The 20,000-nt window shown below is 46.8% G+C and overlaps 2 protein-coding genes across 2 annotated transcripts in view; both read left to right on the top strand.

The window, feature by feature from the left end:
* Positions 1-8,450, top strand: part of LOC135829007 (uncharacterized) — a 34,667-nt gene extending 26,217 nt beyond the window's left edge. Inside the window, exons 24-32 of the mRNA XM_065341411.1 lie at positions 795-878; positions 1,380-1,444; positions 1,892-1,990; positions 3,036-3,128; positions 3,778-3,862; positions 4,600-4,694; positions 5,503-5,670; positions 6,684-6,868; positions 7,424-8,450. Coding sequence (XP_065197483.1) covers positions 795-878; positions 1,380-1,444; positions 1,892-1,990; positions 3,036-3,128; positions 3,778-3,862; positions 4,600-4,694; positions 5,503-5,670; positions 6,684-6,849 — 855 coding nt within the window. The 3' untranslated portion in view covers positions 6,850-6,868; positions 7,424-8,450. The remainder of the gene's footprint in view (positions 1-794; positions 879-1,379; positions 1,445-1,891; positions 1,991-3,035; positions 3,129-3,777; positions 3,863-4,599; positions 4,695-5,502; positions 5,671-6,683; positions 6,869-7,423) is intronic.
* Positions 8,451-9,476: 1,026 nt separating this feature from the next.
* Positions 9,477-20,000, top strand: part of LOC135829848 (uncharacterized) — a 16,304-nt gene continuing 5,780 nt past the window's right edge. The window contains exons 1-11 of the mRNA XM_065342232.1: positions 9,477-9,636; positions 10,639-10,660; positions 12,296-12,563; positions 15,051-15,185; positions 15,424-15,531; positions 16,253-16,351; positions 17,122-17,217; positions 17,700-17,804; positions 18,102-18,167; positions 18,810-18,923; positions 19,226-19,556. Coding sequence (XP_065198304.1) covers positions 10,650-10,660; positions 12,296-12,563; positions 15,051-15,185; positions 15,424-15,531; positions 16,253-16,351; positions 17,122-17,217; positions 17,700-17,804; positions 18,102-18,167; positions 18,810-18,923; positions 19,226-19,556 — 1,333 coding nt within the window. The 5' untranslated portion in view covers positions 9,477-9,636; positions 10,639-10,649. The remainder of the gene's footprint in view (positions 9,637-10,638; positions 10,661-12,295; positions 12,564-15,050; positions 15,186-15,423; positions 15,532-16,252; positions 16,352-17,121; positions 17,218-17,699; positions 17,805-18,101; positions 18,168-18,809; positions 18,924-19,225; positions 19,557-20,000) is intronic.

Here is a 20,000-nt window from a genome sequence, read left to right as displayed (position 1 = left end):
GTGTGTGGGTGGTCCAAAGGCCACAAGAGTTGGGACAGATTACTGTAATTTGACAAATATTTGGTGTTATGAACTGCTTGTTCCACAGTGTATGTTGCTATGCATGCTGTGTACACGCTCACCCATGCACGCGCCTCCGCTTTATGAGTACACCTAGGTACCTCTCATGCCGTGCATGTGTCTAGCCACGTGCTTAGCTGCGCTGCATATACGTCATGTCGCCGGAAAGGCGCGACTGGTCCGCGATCTGCAGTGATGCGTACCTTCCATTGTTTTTGTCGCCTTTCAGTTTTTCTTAGTTTTTGTCAGCTGTGTAGCTGCACATTTTTCTCAGATTGCATGCCCGTCTTTCTGTAGTTGAGTCGATCCTTTAGTTCAGTGTGCTTCAGTCTGGTTCTAATAACTTCTATGTCTCTTCCAACTCTCTTGTAAATATAACTCATTCCCTAATCCAAAGTCTTGCGTTGGTGCTGGCTGGTCGAACGTGGGTTCCACTACATCGGTGTGCATTATTTTCGGTACTTTCGGTGCATCTGTTTCATACCTAAAATTTCAATACACCGAACAAACACTAACACACATAATCCGATAGGGAACTGCTTCTCTGTACCCAAAATTTCTGTTCACCTAACCTGGCCTTTTGCCCTCATACCGAAAATAGTGAGCACCTAAAAATTCTGAAATATGAGTAGTCCTTAGAGTAGTCCTTTAAGCAGTGAAATTATTGCTTGTTCTTCATCCATGGTGTCACTTTGTGCTATGCATGTATGTGTTCACATTACTGGCCATTGCAGGTATACATGTGTATGCTGAACAATGGACAGACTATAGCACTGAAGGAGATGGAGCTGAACAGCGACCAGACCACCGCAGAAGAGGTACCGGCATCTATACTGTAAAATGCTCTTCTACACACGTTGGTTTAGCTTTATGCTTTTGTGCTTTCTGACATACACAATTTGTTTGGATGAATACCCGTTTGTGAAATGTAGCAACTTCTGTGACAACAGTAGAAGATAGTGGCTGGTAGTCGTGCCAGCAATGGTATGTCTTGATAATGGATGGCTCGTATTCAGGGTAAAACGCCATTGATAAAGTATCCTTTGTGCAAAGAGGAAAGCGGCCACATGTGTGGCCAGTGTTTGCATACAAGGGATGCTTGCTTTTTGTGGTTTGGTATTCTTCTTGACTTGTTCCCGCTTGCTTTTCTGTCTTTCTATCTCTTGACCGTCCCTATTTGTTTGTTTCTCTTTCTGTCCGTCCGTCCGGCCATCTGTCTGTCCACTTTTCTCTCCGTTTCTCTCTCTCTCTCTCTCTCTCTCTCTCTCTCTTTCTGACTTTCCCTGTCATCCTATTCTCTGATTTCTCGGCTACACTAGGAGTTCATGACAGTTCAGGAGGAGGTGAACACACTGCGAAGTCTGGACCATGTTAACATCGTCAAGTGAGCTGCTACTGTCAATCATGTGGCATGCTGCAAAAGGGCACTCATTCATTTCAAAATGAATGCTCACTTGGCACAATTTCGTAGGCTGTCTCCCATGTGTGTATTACAGTCAGACCTCGCATAACCGCACACATCCGTTTTCCACAAAAATATCCGGATAGGCGAGGGAACCGGATAATCGAACACACATACTGTATGTAAGCATGGCATATGCTGTACATTTGTAACCAACTATTTTCTTCCGGATGGCGAGGGATCCGGATAAACGAGGACCGGATAAGCGAGGTCCGACTGTATGCATCATGTCAGGATGTCATTGCCTTCTGTACTATTAGTGGCAATTGTCTTAATCAGGGAAGCAAGTTAAAGAAAATCACTGATCCGGTTTATAGTCAAATGGTTTTATTTGATGTTTGAATTGTAATTGAAATTGTGACCATGTAGATACATCGGAGCAGCGCTGGTTGAAGGCAGCAGTGACAATTTCAAAGTGCGCATATTCATGGAGCTCATTGCCGGCGGGTCTATAGCCGACTTTGTCAAGTGAGTATTCCTCGAAGTTGTGTACTAATTAGTGGTGAAACGAATATCAAAAAACCCAGTAGCCGAATATTCTTTGGCTTAACGAACGAACGAACGAATATTCTTTCGTTAACACGGATGACATCATACACCCTCCTCTCAGTCATTTTATTGGATATTGTCACTATTATTACTATTAGGCATGACAAACAAAGGCACATATAATTATTTCTCCATCATTTCTAGGTCATTTTTCACAAAATCCCCAGCTGAAGTGCATTTCACACGCTCAAAAAACAGCTCAAGACGTGATTTTTCGTTCGACCGCCATAACTCCATTCCAGGACCTCGTATCGGGTCCGGGTTGCTTCGAGACGACAGCTGAGAGTTTTCTAATGCCGATGGGACTTTCGATGAAGCGGTTCGGTCAAGTATTCGCGAAGTTACGGAAGTTTGAAGTCGCCTGGTAAACTCTGCATACCCGCTTAGCGAATATTCGCCATGAGAAATATTCGTTCGAATGTGACAAACCGAACGAATATTCGGTATATTCGTTTCACCACTAGTACAAATGCACAAGCTGCTGTTGACATGTTTGTGGTAGCAGCTGCTTGAAGTGAACATCAAGCATGAGCACGGCTGGCAGTGATCGTAATTCAAAAGAGAGTGGTCAAGGATACCGTATTTCAAATCCACGTTTCCAATCCCCCCCATACACACATACACACGCACACACAATACGATACAATACAACAATGCCCATCCGCAGATGATGGCAGTCCTGAGGACCGACAGTGTTTCAGTCACGGGGCACAGAACTTCGAGTGGCGAACGAGGTCCTGGCGACGGCGAAAATACCGGCCGCAGTGGCACCTGAAATCTCGAGACGCAGGTTTAGGCGGCTGGATGGTGTTGCACACACATGCACCCCCCCCCCCCCCACGCGCCACACACATAAACACACACACACACACACACACACACACACACACACACACACACACATGCGGCCCTTTCTTACTTCTGTGTGTATTTGCTGGTTTTTGTGTCGTTGCCATGTTTTCAGACATAGCATCCTACCAATACGGGTATGCCGTGTTTATACACAGCAGATCCTGTACGCCGTAGAATATCTACACGAATTGGCTGTTGTGCATCGGTAGGTACTCAATAGACATCTTTCTCATCACAGTGCAGTGCAACTCACATGAAACACTGCGGCTCAATGAAATCCGGTTGCATGAGTCACGTTTGCGCCTTGCTCCATTTCGCAGCCCAGAGTTCGCGGGTCTAGGGCTGCGCAACGGCCCGGCGTGTACTCGAGCGACGCGACTGGATTTCATTTAGCAGCACTGTATGTGCAAGTACTCTGACACGACGTACTCTTGCTTGGTACGAACATTGTTCTGAGCACAGATGCATTCCTCTATTATAGAAAATTTTGTGATAAGAAGTGCTTCGGATATTTCGTGCACTCTCCTGTTGCCTATGAGGGTACGCCTCATGAGAGTTCCACTGTAGATGTACATCATGCGATTATGATCATTTTAATGGAAAGTTTGTTCAGTCTTGTCGACTGCTTGTTTTGAATTGATGAACACTTTTTTGCATGCTTGCAACCAAGTTAATTGATGAACTTCCCGTGCTCCCAAAAAGTAATGTGAAAAAATTCACACTTGCTGTGAACGTTTATGCAATTATGCTCTGGAATCAAAATTCTATGAAGAACAGTGTTTTGACGTTTTCGAGGTGCTCCGATTGCAATTTAAACCATGTTCTGGGCTGGTGTGCTTGATGATATGCTGCAGAGATATCAAGGGTGCCAACATCATGGTAACCACACAGGGAATCATCAAGCTGGTCGACTTCGGAGCTGCCAAACGTCACTTGAACGTAAGCACAGCGTCCACCAGACAAGAATCCATTGCTATTGGTTGCATACCCCATTATCAGTGTTACTCAATCCGCGGACAGCATGCTGTGTCGTCCTTTGTGGACTCATCAGTGTCGGTACGAGTATCAGTGTTATAGTGATCTGCATTATTGTGAACCTTTTCGCAATAAGTATGCTTTCGGTGGGCAGTGGTTGGGGCTGTTGCCATCAGGCTTGGCTGTATGAAGGTGTACCATGTAAGACCTCATACCGTTGTTGGTTTCATTGTGAAATATGAGCTCTACAGCCCCCAGGCTGTGAATAGGGTGATATTGTCCACTTTGACGAAATGAGTTCCCCAATGATCGTACAAATAGAATTCTGAACAATTACAAGTGTTTGTCCAGGTGCATGCGCACATGCACACTTTCACGTATAAATATGTGTATTTTGTGTGTGCATGTGTGTGTGTGTACAAGTGTGTGTGTGTATGTGTGTGTGTGTGTGTGTGTGTGTGTTTGTTTGTGTGTTGGTGTGTGTATGTGTGTATGCAAGCGTGCGTGTGTGTGTGTGTGTGTGTGTGTGTGTGCGTGCGTGCGTGCGTGAGCGCGCGTGCGTGCGTGCGTGCGTGTGTGTGCATGTGTGTGTGTACGCGCATGCACGTGTGTTTGTTTGTGTATCGGTGGGTGTATGTGTGTATGCAAGCGTGTGTGTGTGTCGGTGTGTCGGTGTTTGTGTTTGTGTGTACGTGTTGCAGGAGAGAGATCTCACTGACCAGTTGAAGGGCACGCCATACTGGATGGCACCGGAAGTGTTCCGACACGGGGTTTGTGACAAACCTGTGGATATATGGTACGTTAATATGGAACAGTTTGTCAACAACATTCTATCCATTTGAACTTTGAGTGTAATCCAGGCAAGAGACAGCCTAAGAAAATCATTTGTTTGTCCTGTATGTGGACTAGCAAACCTATTCGCTTGAGATTATATGTGCAGATGTGTACATCTGTAATGAAAATAGAAGAAATTACCGTATTTTACCGGTTGTTAGTCGACCCCGGTTATAGGTCGACCCCCGTATCCGGAGGTCTCAATTCTGCGTTTTAAAGTTTTCACCCAAAGAAGCATTACTAACCACTCCCTGCTATTAACACATCAACAAATCATGTAAACATTCCTTTTTGGAGGTTTTAACATCCCAATCCTTGAAAAGACCAATAAACTGGAAAAAATGTGTACACATAGTGCACTCGTGCATGCAGTGCAGGTCATTTTTTTGTAAGATTCTGATAGTTCCCGGTTATAAGTCGAATCCCGGTTGTAAGTCGACCCCCATCCTTTCTCCTTCTATTTTAAGTCGTAAAAGGTCGACTTACAACCGGAAAAATACGGTACATGGAAACTAGTTATGAACGAGTTAAACGTGTACATCTGTGTTGAACATGCACACGCACACGCATCTTACACACACACACACACACCACACACACCACACACACACACACACACACACACACACACACACACACACACACACACAAACATACATACATGTGCACACACTCACCCCTCCCCCCTCACCTCACACACACTCACATACATGCGTTGAAACGTACATTCTTGCTAAGCTGTTCGCCCTGTCTGTGCGCTCGTTTCCCAGGAGTGTTGGTTGCACCGTATTCGAGATGGTCATAGGTCACCATCCATGGTTTGGCTATGAAGTGCACGCTGCCATGTATCGTATTGGCTCACACTGCCTGCCCGATGAACTGAGCACTGTGGATTTACACCCCGTTGTCAAGGACTTCATCATCAGATGCATGACCATGTAAGGGTAAATCTGTCAATTTCCATGCACACAGTTTCAAATGTGGAGAGTGTGAAAAACAATTGGTCCGACTGCCCTCCGGTGTTTGTTTGTTTATTTTATTTTACTTCATAAAATGAACAGGCATTTCTGCCTTCTCACCAGGTCCGGAGACCTACTTCCCTACTTCCGACATAATGGTGAAGAGTATTCAGAAGAGTAAATGGAAGTATATGTGTTGAACAAGCCATTTTGTGCCCCCCTCCCCCTCCCCCCCCCCCCCCTTCTCACACACATATTATGCATACACATACACACATTCCAGTTTGTATTTGTTTGTCCAACGTGACTGTGTGGAGTATCAGCTGCTGGGGAAATTTTGGCACGATTTTCAGGTAAAATGTGCATCGTCGACCAGGCCCACATCGGTATTTAGTACAGTCAACTTTGCGTATAACGAAACTCGTCGGGGCGTCAGAAACTGTCCTTATTCGCGAAGTGTCCTTATACCCAAAGTCTATTTATATGTATTACTATTAGACGGGACTTCGCTCTGGGTATGGAAATTCTGTCGTTATTCGCGAATAATTGTCGTTATATCCGCAGTCGTCACGACGATTTGCGAAGTTGACTGTATAGACTAAACCTGAGACTTGATATCCACATGCATGTACAACCATGCATGTACAATGTATTTCACAACAGTTGAGTCATGTACAAAATGCAGGCTGGCCGTGCACTGTGCATTTGCGTGGAAGTACGCACTTCGAAGTAGGCCGCGCCTCAGAACTAAGTCAGTAGTGTCATCATTCGACACAAACACTCTCCGCCATTTGTTGAACGGTCTCTGCTGGGATGACGACTACACCATAGCTCAGTGGTTAGAACATCGCTGGCTGCAAGCGAGGGTCCCTGGTTCGAGTCCTTGTGGTGACAGTCAATTTTTCTTCAGATTTTTTCCTGTTTGTGTCTTTCCCTCAAACAAGTGAATAATCCATATTTTGTGAATTTGTTTTGTGCTGTTTTTAATTCAGGGATCCAGCCAAGCGACCTACAGCCACTCAGCTGCTACGTAGTCACAAGTTCTTGCAGTTTCAGAACCGGCCAACGGGAGTGCTACCAAGAATCGGCAGGGACAGCTTGCCAGAGAAGCTGCCAAGCTCTCGGGCGCAGTGGAAATCGCCAGAAGAACGGAGATGACCGCTGCTTTCTTCTTCAGGTGAGTTCATTGCTCTCATCCTGATACTCACTAGTTGAAGGAAAGGAAAGGGGAGAAGTCTGAAGAAAAGAATTACTGTCGCCACCAAGACTCGAACCAAGGCCTTCGCTTGAGGCCAGCGATGCTCTAACCACTGAGCTATGGTGTAGCCGTCCTCTCAGCAGACGAATAGTTCCGCATTCCTAGATAGATATTGGTCTATCAATGAAGTCTTCCTTACTGCTCTTGTGCATGTGTAATGGGGCAAGTGATCTGGCTGCTACTCGGCTGGCCAGAATATGCCACTAGACCCAGAACAGCTTGTGCTCCTAAAGATGCCTTGGCATTAGAAAGGGTTAACATGCACGTTATTTCCGATGTGACGCGCAATTTCACGTCAAATTTGGCGTTAAACTCCACATTTCGACGTGAGTTGTTTTTTCGACTCGTGAGCCTTGTTTGTGTGAACGAGTTTCAGGGGCGCGCGTGAGAATCCTTATCATCACCACAGCTTCGCCTGTGGATATTGACGTATTGAGAATGTGTCGTTTGTCTGGTGTGCCGCTTCCCATGCAGTGAGCAACATGCAGCAGGACCGCCCAGTGAGGCACACACGTGACGTACGGCTGTGGGCATGAATAATTATTTACCCAGTCGCGTCCCTGGCTTTCGTGGCACGAGTGATGTGCCAGTGGTGTCGGTGATGGCAATCCAGAACTGACTTGAGCTTCTTGAGAACATAGACAGCTGATTGTGGAGCATCACCTCCTAGCAGCATAATATTGACTAATAACATGTGGCAGTGTACACGTGCATTCTTCTTCAGAAATTTAGTACCGGTTGTTGTCGCGGCAACTGCTTGGTGAACTTGAGAGTTGTTGTTCAGGTATTATCCAAACTTCCGTGAAGATGTAGTTACTGCAGCACAGTGCTACAGTGAATTAACCCTGTCGGAAGACTGTTGAGTAGCTAGGTCATGAGTTGGCCTGGTCCTTAGAGATCAAACTTATTAGCTTTCAAGTGATGCCTTGGGAGTAGCTATCATCTGGAATCAGGTGAACTAATTGCAACAGACACTGTGCAGGACTGATGCAAAGGCTGATGTGTTCATTTCAGCATCGTGTGTTATATTTGTCTCTGCCTCCCTTCCATTCTCTCTCTCTCTCTCTCTCTCTCTTTTCTCTCTCTCTCTCTCTCTCTCTCTCTCTCTCTCTCTCTTTTCTCTCTCTCTCTCTCTCTCTCTCTCTCTCTCTCTCTCTCTTTTCTCTCCCTCTCTCTCTCTCTCTCTCTATCTCTCTCTCTCTCTCTCTCTCTCTCTCTCTCTCTCTCTCTCTCTCTCTTCCGGCTTCAACCCATCCGATCCTTTTTGGCACCTGGCAGCAGCACCATACTTTGTTTGAGCCGTATTATTTATTCTCCTTTCACTCTTTGCGTACAACTATTTGATGCGTCATGCAGTAGTATGCAGTCAGCTGAAGTTTATTACTCTCTCTGTCTCTCTCTGTCTCTCTCTCTCTCTCTTGCACGATAATCTTATTGTACATACTTCGAAGTACTTCGAAGTACATTCTAACTTTTATGCACAAGCTTCAGGAAATTGAAAGGGAAAAGTCTGAAGAAGGGGTTGGTGTGACTTTGGCGATACATGGGGAATTGTGTGTTGCTCCCTACATGGGAGCTCACGCGCTTTTCCTGCCGACTTGCCATCACCAGGACAGAACAGGGACCTTTGCATATGGCCAGCGACGCTCTACCCGTAACCATTACGCTATGAGGGTATACTTCAAAGTAGTAGTCATTATGTCTGTACAATGTACATGTATGCCAGTGTGCGAGCGGTGTGCACCCACGTGGTTTGCTATGCAGATGTTATCATATCCTCTTGTATATTAGTTGATAAATATGGTGGATACCGCCAACCATGCATCGACGAGGCGCCAGGCGCAAACTGATGGTGGTGGTGGTGAGAAGGAGAGCTCTGTGCCAGAACTTTGCAGCTTAGAGAGCGTGTGTGGGCAGGCGTGTGTGTTACCGCCATATTGCCAGGTGTGTCTTTACCACCATAATTATTTATCAACCATAAGTACAGCTGCACTGGTGTCTTCTACTTCATTCTTGTATAGTGATTGTGAGTATTCTCATGTACATGACTGTACAAGAAACAATGAGGCAGAGCTGCCAAAGTTCATCCAGGCTGGAAGATCGGCAAGCTTTCACCGCATGCCATTCATTATGTGAAGGCTGGATACAGGACAACCGATGATGTGTTTCTGGAACTGTCTCAGTGTCTGCACATGATGAGTATTAGTAAAGTAGACTGAATTGGGCATGAGCATTTACATGATTTAGGCCAATACTGGGCAATAGGGGTTAAACTTGCCTTGATTGCATGTATGCATAATAAAAATTATCAGCTCAGTTGAGCATGAGACGTGTACATCATCCCCCCCGTACAGGACTTCGAAGCACAGCCGTGTAGGAGATCTACAGGGAGTCGTAAAATGCCGACGCGACCGGACGGTGGTCTGAGCTGTATAATGCAGTAACAGTCACGTGACGTGGACATGTCGCTTCTCGTACTTACCAGAAATGATCCACGCAACAAACAACAGCTGAACAAGTACTAAGTAGATGCAGCACTTGCGGAAATGGTGAGAGTGAATCGTTATTTTTCATGAAAATAAGTTTCAAAGGCGAATAGTGCTGGCGGGTGGTGATCGCGGTGCTGGTTGGACTTCCCCAATCCCTGTGCCATTGCATCAGACCGCTCCGCTCCGGTGGTGGCGAAGGTGAGAAGCTGCTGACGATCTATAACTTTCGTAATTTCTCTTGTCGTAAAATGCTACATTTTTTGTTCCATTGGTGAAAAACAATTAGCGCGTACCGGCAGCAGTGCGGGCGGTATCAACGAGACAAAATAGTTCCCATACCGGCATAGAATAGCGTGCACTACTGCTCATGACTGCGTGCACTACGCACTATTCCATGGATTTTGCTTGAGTACGCATCCGGGTATTCGGAGCATGGAGAATTATGCAATTCTGCTCAATTCAGCAATTATACAAGGTACAAATATGCCTTACCGAATTCGGATTTGTTTTAGGTATAATGCTCCTGGAAAGTTGTGATCGAGTAATTTGAATCCCACCAGCTGCTCTATGAAGTTAGTTCAAGAAATCGTAGGGTTACTGAACTACAGCCACGGTAAGAAATTGGAGCATGTGTTCAGGCTCCGAAATGTGCAACTCAACATGACGTCATGATTCAGCTGGTGATTTCCATGTAGAGTCGCAGTCGCAGCCACCTGCTGAGACCAACCACGGTTTCGAGATCGGAAAGTCAGAAAGTTTTCGTCCTCGCGGCAGGTTTTTGATGACTTGTAGAAGCTGAAGCTGAAGCTGCACCTAGTGCTCAGAGCCAGCCTGAGTGCCTCCATCATCACGTGTGTGTGCATGCTTCCCTTGTGCCAAGCCACGAGTTCCCGATTAACTGGGGGTCGCAGCATGGCTGGAAAAAATCCTTCCACTTCCACTTCAGCCTAAAGGTGCGTTCACAACTGGCGCGTGTACGCGTGAAAGAAACCACGCGTTTGTGCGTATTTTCTGGCTTTGGGGGCGCCATGCGTGTGGGAAGCCATGTTCAGACTCTGGTGAATCAGTAGATAGAGAGGTGTTCGCATCAAAGAGACTGTGTCAGTGTTGAGACTAAATGGAGTAAGTAAAACCATGTTCTCTCTATCTCTCTTTCTCTCTCTCTCTCTCTCTCTCTCTCTCTCTTCTCGTTTGCTCTAGGTGGCAGCAACATGGAGAGGTGGTAAGGGAATGTGATGTGAAATGAATTTGGAAGATGTAAACGGACACATTGTGCATTTCGAAATAAGGAGTACAGTCAACTTCGCTAATAACCACTGCGGATATAACGACAATTCGCGAATAACGACAGCATTTCCATGCCCAGAGCAAAGTCCCTTCCAACTGTAATACATATAACGAGACTTCGGGTATAACGACACTTCGCGAATAAGGACACTTTTTTGATGCCCCGCCGAGTGTCGTTTTACGCGAAGTTGACTGTACGTGAGTAATGCATGTGAGTACGCTGGGATCAGCAATGCACTGTTCCTGAGCACCCCAGACGACCATGCTCAGGTGTCTGTGTGGGGGTGTTCGCGGTACAAATTACGTCATTGTGCAATGGGTCCATTGTATCACACATAGCAAGGAAGTTGCCAATTTCTTTACTCGGTCGACTGTCGAAAACAGTTTCCAAAGCGTTTCAACCTATTCTCAGCATGGCGCTACACATGAGGTCGTTAATTCATTGGCTTCGTAGTTCATACGCTTGCATACCCACTCTTTCAGCGCACTTCTTCTTGCCTGTTGTACATGCAAATTCATACACTCAATTTCATACGGCTATTGTGTGTTTTGGAACTAAATATTTCGACAGAGCTTTCGGCCATATTTTCAATTCATTGCATTCCCAACTCATCACAACCACGCGCTCTTCAGCCGAACCATACAGACACCAGCAAGGACACTTCCGTTGAGAGATAATATTGCTCCACGCCTCTAGACAGCTGTTTCGCTCCCTGTCGGAGCTCATCATTATCATCCTCTACTGATGAGCTCCGACAGGGAGCGAAACAGCTGTCTAGAGGCGTGGAGCAATATTATCTCTCAACGGAAGTGTCCTTGCTGGTGCCTGTATGGTTCGGCTGAAGAGCGCGTGGTTGTGATGAGTTGGGAATGCAATGAATTGTGTGTTTTGTTTGTTTTATACATGGACATACCATATTATCTCTAATATAAGCACGGTCCTTTATTTTTTCAATGTACCTCCGCCCCATGCTATTAATGGAGACGTTCCTTTATTGGAGACTGTTCCATTATTATTTCAACCTCATTTCAGAGGCATGTTGCCATGCCAAATTCACGTCAGACACACACATTTCAGGGTTTTTTCGCCGGTACAGATAATGAATTTACACATTGTGCTTATAATGGAGACTGAGCACTTTATTTTTTGAATGCCGCCCCAAAGAGTTCTATTATTGGAGACGTGCTATTATTGGAGACTGTGCTTTTATTAGAGATAATACGGTACATACGCTCTCGCTTGCTTTCGTTATAAAAGGCCAGGCTCACACCTTGTAAATTGTTCTGACGATGGGTGACTGGCCCGAAACGTCATAATTTTTCGACATCTCCAATAAAATAATTTTTCATCCAGCGCCTGCGCCAAGAGTGAATAGCAACTGAATAGAGCGGTTGTCAGTCGACAAACCCCCTTCTATTGTTCGTACTTCATACCCGGGTTATGTAGGAATGGGTTAGTCGGGCAGTGTTCATTCCTGACTCCAACTTTCACGGTTGAACGATCATCACACAGGACCAACACCATGTACATGTATGCGACACCACTCTTCTCTTTGTTGACTGTGCGTAGCATTCAGGCGAGCATCAACACAAACGGTGGGTCCGAAGGCTGGTACGACCCTGACCCCTACTGCGTCAGATTTGACCTGTCTCGAGACATGACCGACGCCGAGGTGGATAAGCTGCCCAAGCTCGTATATGGCAACCGCGACGTGAAGGCGCAGCACCTCGCAGGGCGCGCACTGGCGGACAGCGGTCTGCTGGGCGTCTTGATGGAGACGCCGGAGCTTGCGAAGCCGGAGGGATTGAAGCTGACCATCACGAACTTGTACACCCTGGTAAGCGTCGTCTACCAGTATGCATGTGTTCTCGACCGAGTACAAAGGCAATGCATGTACTGGCCGATATCAGCCCGAACTGCGCTAGCCGTGGAGGCAGATATGCATGCTCAGGACCGGCGGCGGAAGCAGGTTTTGATTGGTTCGGCCATAACCTAGCCTTTCATACAGTTTGTGTATGATATGGAGGGTATGTGCATGATCTCATCAGCAGTAAACACACGTTGGTGACCAAAAAGCTGGTTCGGCCATGGCCTGACCAACCGGACCGGTTCCGCCGGACCTGATGTTGGTATTGCCCTGCATGAAGTGCAGTCAACTTCGCGTATAACAACGCTCGGCGGGGCATCAGACAAGTGTCCTTATTCGCGAAGTGTTATACCCGAAGTCCCATTATATGTATTACAGCTGGATGGGACTTTGCTCTGGGCATGGAACTTCTGTCGTTATTCGCGAATTGTCGTTATATCCGAAGTCGTTATTAGCGAAGTTGACTTTACAAGGTCAAGAACACATGACATGTATCACATGCGTTCGATTTGATCTCTTGACCTTCCAAGTGTTTTTTTCTAACTGGTTGGGCAGTTGTATGGCCGAGAAGGATTAGCCCAAAGTCGACCCTCTGAAGTAACCTCTTATACTGCCAAGTGGGTACATGTAAAAGAGCATTTGGAAGTTCAAGAGAGGTTCGACGGCATGGTTTATCCTGGTAACAGATACCTGGGAGAATGAAGTTGAAGACACCACTGCAGCTGTGCGTATGGTAAATATGGTGGTAAACACACACCTGGCAGTATGGCGGTAAATGCACGCCTGCCCACACACGCCCTCTAGGCTGCAACGTTCTGGCACAGAGCTCTCCCTTTCACCACCACCACCACCACCACATTCAACCAACAGATACCTGACATGCATCAATCTGCAACAGTGACTATAAGTCAACAGTAGAAATCCCCCCCCCTTGACTGGATACCTCACTAGCTGTGAGCCGACTAGCATGGGAGGTGTGTACGTACCAGCAGATCGTGTGGGATCACTGTACGGGCGGGACGGGGCACAATGTTGCCGCTCGTTACTATTGAAGGCATTCAACAGAGATGGTACGCATGACACTCTATTTCGCCGCCACTATTTACCATTAGCCATGTCTCCCCCCTCCTCCACCCTGCACAGTGGGTCCATTGTTATTAGGCATCTGCCTGTTTTGGTTTCTCCATTATAAATAGGGCTCAAACGATTAGTCCGATTAACCGGTTGCAGACCGGTTACGAAGAATTAACGGTTAACCGATAAAGATAACGGTTACGCAGTAACTTTTCAGTCAATTTTTCAAGTATCAGGTCGTTGCAAAGTGTGCACTTTCACAGGCTGTCGCACGCGTACGCAATTTCTGCGCTGTCAACTCGGTCATATCTGGTCTCTTGGTGTGAGAGTATGTATGAATGAGCATGCAAGAGAATGTACAAGTGTGCGTTGTACCGAATAGGGTACATTTTTTGAATGAGTATAGTCAAATATACGGTTAAAAAAGAGTCCGCAGGATTGCCGTGGCTTATAGGTTATAACCGGTTAACCGACCGTTAGCTGAGCAGTTAACCGTCAGGGGTAAAACCGTGACCGTTTGAGCCCTAATTATAAATAAAAGAATGAATACTACTACTACACAACCTGGATAGACTAGGATACATACAGTCAGACCTCGCTTCTCCGCTCCTCTTTTATCTGGGTCCCTCGCCATCCGGAAGAAAATAGCTGGTTACGTATTTACAGCATACGTGATGCATCCAACATAACCAGCGTTCGGTTATCCGGATCTATTTGTGGAAAACGGATGTGTGCGGTTATGCGAGGTCGAACTGTACAGTAAAACCTGTAAGTAAAGACCGCCTGGACGTGCGACCAGCCTGGTACTACAGTAAAACCTGTAAGTAAAGACCGCCGTGACTAGCGACCAGCCTGGTACTACAGTAAAACCTGTAACTAAAGACCACCGTGACTAGCGACCAGCCTGGTACTACAGTAAAACCTGTAACTAAAGACCACCGTGACTAGCGACCAGCCTGGTACTACAGTACAACCTGTAACTAAAGACCACCGGGACTTGCGACCAGCCTGGTACTACAGTAAAACCTGTAAGTAAAGACCGCCGTGACTTGCGACCAGCCTGGTACTACAGACCACTTCGCCAGGCACAGACAGTCTCACATTCATAATATGGTTGTGCGGTGCACACCTCCAACTTAAGACCACCTGCCACTAAAGACCGCTTTCTCTGGCCCCAAGGGGTGGTCGTTAGTCACAGGTTTCACTGTATGGGATTGAAAGGATTTAGTGTTGGCAATCTGGTGGCGAAAACCTTGATGTGGTTGAGAAATAGACTGCCAAGTGACTATCCGCCACCCTTGTTGTATGAACTGTGATCCTATTGGGCATATCTGTTCTATTTGCTGTGGTGCACTGGTTGTTGTCTACGGTGCATCGGTGCAGAAGTCTGGCAAGCATGTCAACTTGACCGGTGGTGGCATGATTCATCTGTGTGCCTACTACGGTTCGCCACGCTCAGCCAGCGAAATTGTCCGCGATTTCGGCTCCGACCAAGTGAACCTGCGCTCGGAATGCAAGGTGAGGAAAGCCTTGCCCATGCACCTAGCCCAATGTTGTATTCTGCACAATAAGAAATCATGGTTCCCCGTGAGACTCGGCTGAAGGCCGATTTTCCGCATCTGCAGGAATGCCACCACCCTCTAGGACCAAGGCGCAGATGCAGCTCCTAAAGCTGTGGGCGGAGAGTGCAAGCAGAACATTGATATTCGTCGACGATTTGAGTTTGTCGTTTTCTCTCTGCTGTTGCCGTCTGCAGCGATGGACACCGTTGTTTGTGGCCTGCAATGGTGTGGAGAAGAAGATGATCAAGTTCCTCTGTCGAAACGGCGCAGATCCCTGGGAAACAATGGAGCCGCCAGGAGAGGTAAGTGCAGCTAAGCTACCTCATATACTGGTAACAAATCAACCTTTTTATGACCTGTACAATCTGATACAGTCAACTATGCGTATAACGACACTCGGCTGGGCATCCGAAAAGTGTCCTTGTTCGCGAAGTGTCCTTATACCCGAAATCTCATTAACGTATGTATCACAGTTAGATGGGAATTTGCTCTGGGCATGGAAATTCTGTCGCCATTCGCGAATTGTCGTTATATATTTTTTATTTATGGATTCCCCAAAGGCCGAGGCCTATGTCGAGGGGGTCTCCGTTCATGGCTTACTGGGAATACATGTATGTCTGAAAATTTCTATCCGCAGTCGTCATTAGCGAAGTTGGCTGTAGTCGACTTACATCCGGGGTCTAACCATCATTAAACCAATCATCAAAAAACACTGATTTTGACGATTCCACTTTAAGTCATCCTTCTTGAAGAAATTGGAACCACCGTCGAAAAAGTGCTAGGCGTATGAGTCACAGTCTGCAGAAAAATGTCGAGCGGTCTCTGCTGAGATGACAGCTACACCATAGCTTATTGCTTAGAGCATCGCTGGCCGTAAATGAAGGTCCCTGGTTCAAGTTCTTGTGGTTACTTTTCAATTTTTTTCTTCAGACTTTTTCCTTTTTAACTCCCTCGACTATCGCATGTAAGAGGGCTTCCATTCCTTGTGTGTGTGACACTCTGCTGCTTTGTTTTGCTCTGCAGCCGCCGCTGAATGTGTTGCAGTACTGTCTGAAGATCAACGAACTGGCCTCCGTCAAGTGTCTCCTCACCAGCGGTGTGAATGTCAACAAAGTGCCTGAGGTAAGGGAGCGTGGAAATGATAACCTGATGTTTTGAATGTCAAGCGTGGCTTCTATTCAATTTCAAGCACTCGATTGGCTGGCACCCTCTGGCACCATCCAGGGTTCCAGCCAGAGGGGAGGGAAGTGAGGCGCACCCCCCCCCCCCCCCCCCACACACACACTCTGATTTGAAACCATGACATTCTGGAAAATATGCTAGCAATGTATAACTCGTACATGTATGTCCAAATGCAGAGTGTGTGTGGGGGGGGGGGGGCATAACCATTATAATCTTGTAGCAGTTGAGCACTCTTGCTTGGGGTAGTGCCTTTGCTGTTTGCATTATGCAGAGCTCACTGATTTGTCAGTTTAAGCACTCTGGCAAGGTACGTTCGGGCCTAGTTAAATCTGGCTTTGGAAAATTTATTCTTAATTCCTATCACGTTCGGCCTCATTTTCCCTGTGCAGCACTGATGAGTCCACAAAGGATGAAACAGTTCTGTCCGCAGATTGAGCAATTATACTCTGGATTGAATTTCCTGGTGGAACGAAGGCGAGGGAGTGAATTTTGTTCTTCTTTCCGCTCAGGCTTCTGGTTGACACGTATTTGGTGTGTGGTAATATGCGTAACTATGCTTTTTCTTGGGACAGAGCCAGATGTATCATGCCTTGGCAACTTGATGTATCATTCTGTAAGGTCCACTGGGTGCAAGGATTTTCTTGTCAGTACATGATGTGCTTTTCTTCTGTGGTTCCTTGTGGCACTCTCGTACATGTCCATATTATTAGACTGGTGACTTGCTACTGCACATGGCTATCCGGATGAACAAGCACGATGCGGTGGAGTTCCTGCTCACACACGGCGCTATTGTGCATGTCAAACAGGTTAGAGTGTGGTGTTGATGCTGCTGCTGCTGCTCGTCCAGTATGTATGATTGCCTGCCTACCTGCCTACATGCCTGCCTGCCTGCCTGTCTTTCCACATGTGTACCTGTTCATCAGTTACTCCATCTGTCCATCCATAGTCTTCATGTCTGTTTGTCTGCCTGCCTGCTTCCCTGTGTGCCTGCCTACATGCGTGCCTGCCTGTCTTTCCACGTGTGTGTGTGTGTGTGTGTGTGTGTGTGTGTGTCTGTCTGTCCATATGTTAGTCGGTCCATCCGTCCGTTGTCTGTGTAACTGTGTGCCTTTTCGTCTGGCTATCTCTATTTCCAGCATTTTACCTACAAAGTCTGTTGTTGCACGTCTTTTCAACAGCAGTACTTGTATGCCATGATATATAGCCTTCAACTATACTCACTGTCAGACTCTCACCTTGCTCCACTTGCAAAACTTCCATGCCATATTCCTTCTTCATGTTGTTCCAGAATGGAGATAATTGCCTTCATGTAGCTGCCGCCGTCAAGGAACCGAATATGGAGACAATCGAGCTTCTTGTCTCTTACGGTGCCCGTGCCTTTGAGACGGATTCGGTGAGTGGCTATCTTCCTCGTCTTTGGTGTTGTGATGTTGTGTGTATGGTGCTTGTGTTGGGAGTGTCAGTGTGTGGTGCATGTGTGTGTGGAGGGTGTGTGTGTGTGTGCGTGCGTGCGTGCATGCACGCATGTGTGTGTGTGTGTGTGTGTGTGTGTGTGTGTGTGTGTGTGTGTGTGTGTGTGTGTGTGTGTGTGTGTGTGCATGTGAGTGTGGGTCACGCATGCACACTCACACACAAACTGGTGACACAGATGCAGCCGTTTGTTCTGCTGTTCTGCCCTGACACCATCTAGAATGGCAACACCCCAGCAATGATCGCAACCTCCTGCCAGCACACTAAACTTGCGGCTTATTTGAAGGTATTGTCATTTTTACGTTGAGCTTATCATGACTTTGATCCATGAAGGGTAGTGCGTTCCTACAGATGCGCAATGCTTAGTCTAACTGAGTATAACTCCAATGAAATTTTTACTCGTTATTAAATGCACCCCGAGAGTTTGCACCTACATGTACATTCAAATCTAACCCCCTCCCCCAAAAAAATATGTTTCACTTGAAACACCTCTACATGAAGGATTTCACTTGGGTCTGTATAATCCATGTCCAGCGAGGCTTTTGGATATCCTTTCACTCATTCAAGCTCAACACTGCACTTGCTTCTTGCTTGGGGACCTCTTTGTTCTGATGGTATCATCATCATCATCATCATCTGCCAAAAAAATTCAGATGCTACAGAGGCGTCGGACACGCTACGGTCACTACGGTATTGACCGTACCACTTTTTACCCCAGGTACCCGGTGAAAAAAAAAAAAAGCACTGATTTGGGCTCTAAATTTCCAATATTTTCGGCTCAGCCACCCCTTCCCCACGAGTAAATTGTACTTCAGATGGCTGACCGTACCTCACTAAATTACCCTCCGACGCCCCTGTGCTAGATAGTGTTTTGTGCAAGGGAGTTCTTTGCTCCGCTCTTGCCCTGCTCCTATGACTGTGTTTACAGGAAGTTGAAACGCGGCAGATTACGGTTCCCGAGCTGAAACCCGGAAGCACTGTGTTTGTGCATGTCCACGGCGTGTCGAATGCCGGCGTATCCACCCTGATCGAGAGCTTGAAGGTGAGCCTACCATCAGTTGTTAGTCGTTTTGTTTTATCACCGTGTATTTATTGAGCGTGCAAAAAGGGGTTTTCTTGATCGTTTCCTTTTTGGATAAAAATGAGAAGGACAAAATGGCACGAGTTATGCCTAACTGTCCACCAACGTAACCAGATCATTTTCAGTGATTATCCATGATCACATTGACTCACCATCCGAGTTCAATTTATACTTTTTTCGTTTTCCTTTTTTACGGTGGAGTGATTTAGCTGGCCTGGAATGGAAGTCCCTCGTTTTCTTCTGTCTTCTTCTTTTATCTCCAGGCGCCACATACGTACTCCACTCCATGTCACCTCAACACCGGCTGTTCCGGCGACGGGCTGGACGGCTTGATGACGTCCTCGCACCCGGACCCCGCACTGGACGTCGACGTTCGTTATGTGGACTTCGGGCAGCGCGAGCACTTCGACGGAATACACGCGCAGTTCTTCCACAGTCATCCGGTGGTGCTGCGCGACGCCGACAACGGGACCGGCAGAGCTGCTTCTCCTGTTGTCGTCCTCATCGTTGTCAGTGCTCTATCACAGGGCTCCGAGCTGGAGGACCAGCTGGCTGTTGTGTGCCAGGAGTACTCGGCAGTTCTGCAAGACACAGGTGAGAGAAGGACTAGGGGATGTTTCATATCTATCACATGACCATATTGGCTCAAGCTCCACTCAATCTCCGCTCAATCTCCACTCAATCTCCGCTCAATCTCCACTCAATTTCTGCATTAATGGGTGGGTCACATGAGGTCGGCCATTTTGGTTCAAACTCCGTGGACCCAATGAATCTATGGGATGTTCGGTCTTTGACCACTTTGCTGATGGGTCTCATGTACTGTAATTTCACAAATTTTCGGTGTACTCTATTTTCGGTACTTTCGGTGCGTCTGTTTCATACCTAAAATTTCAATACACCGAACAAACACTAACACACATAATCCAATAGGGAACTGCTTCTCTGTATCGAAAATTTCTGATCACCTAACCTAGCCTGTTGGCCTTATACCGAACATATTGAGCACCGAAATTTCTGAAATTGGAGTACCCACCTCCC

Source organism: Sycon ciliatum, chromosome 13 (genome assembly GCF_964019385.1).
Source record: "Sycon ciliatum chromosome 13, ocSycCili1.1, whole genome shotgun sequence".
Classification (NCBI taxonomy): Eukaryota; Metazoa; Porifera; class Calcarea; order Leucosolenida; family Sycettidae; genus Sycon; species Sycon ciliatum.
Note: the sequence above shows the minus strand (reverse complement) of the source record. Positions and strands in the feature narration are given on the sequence as shown.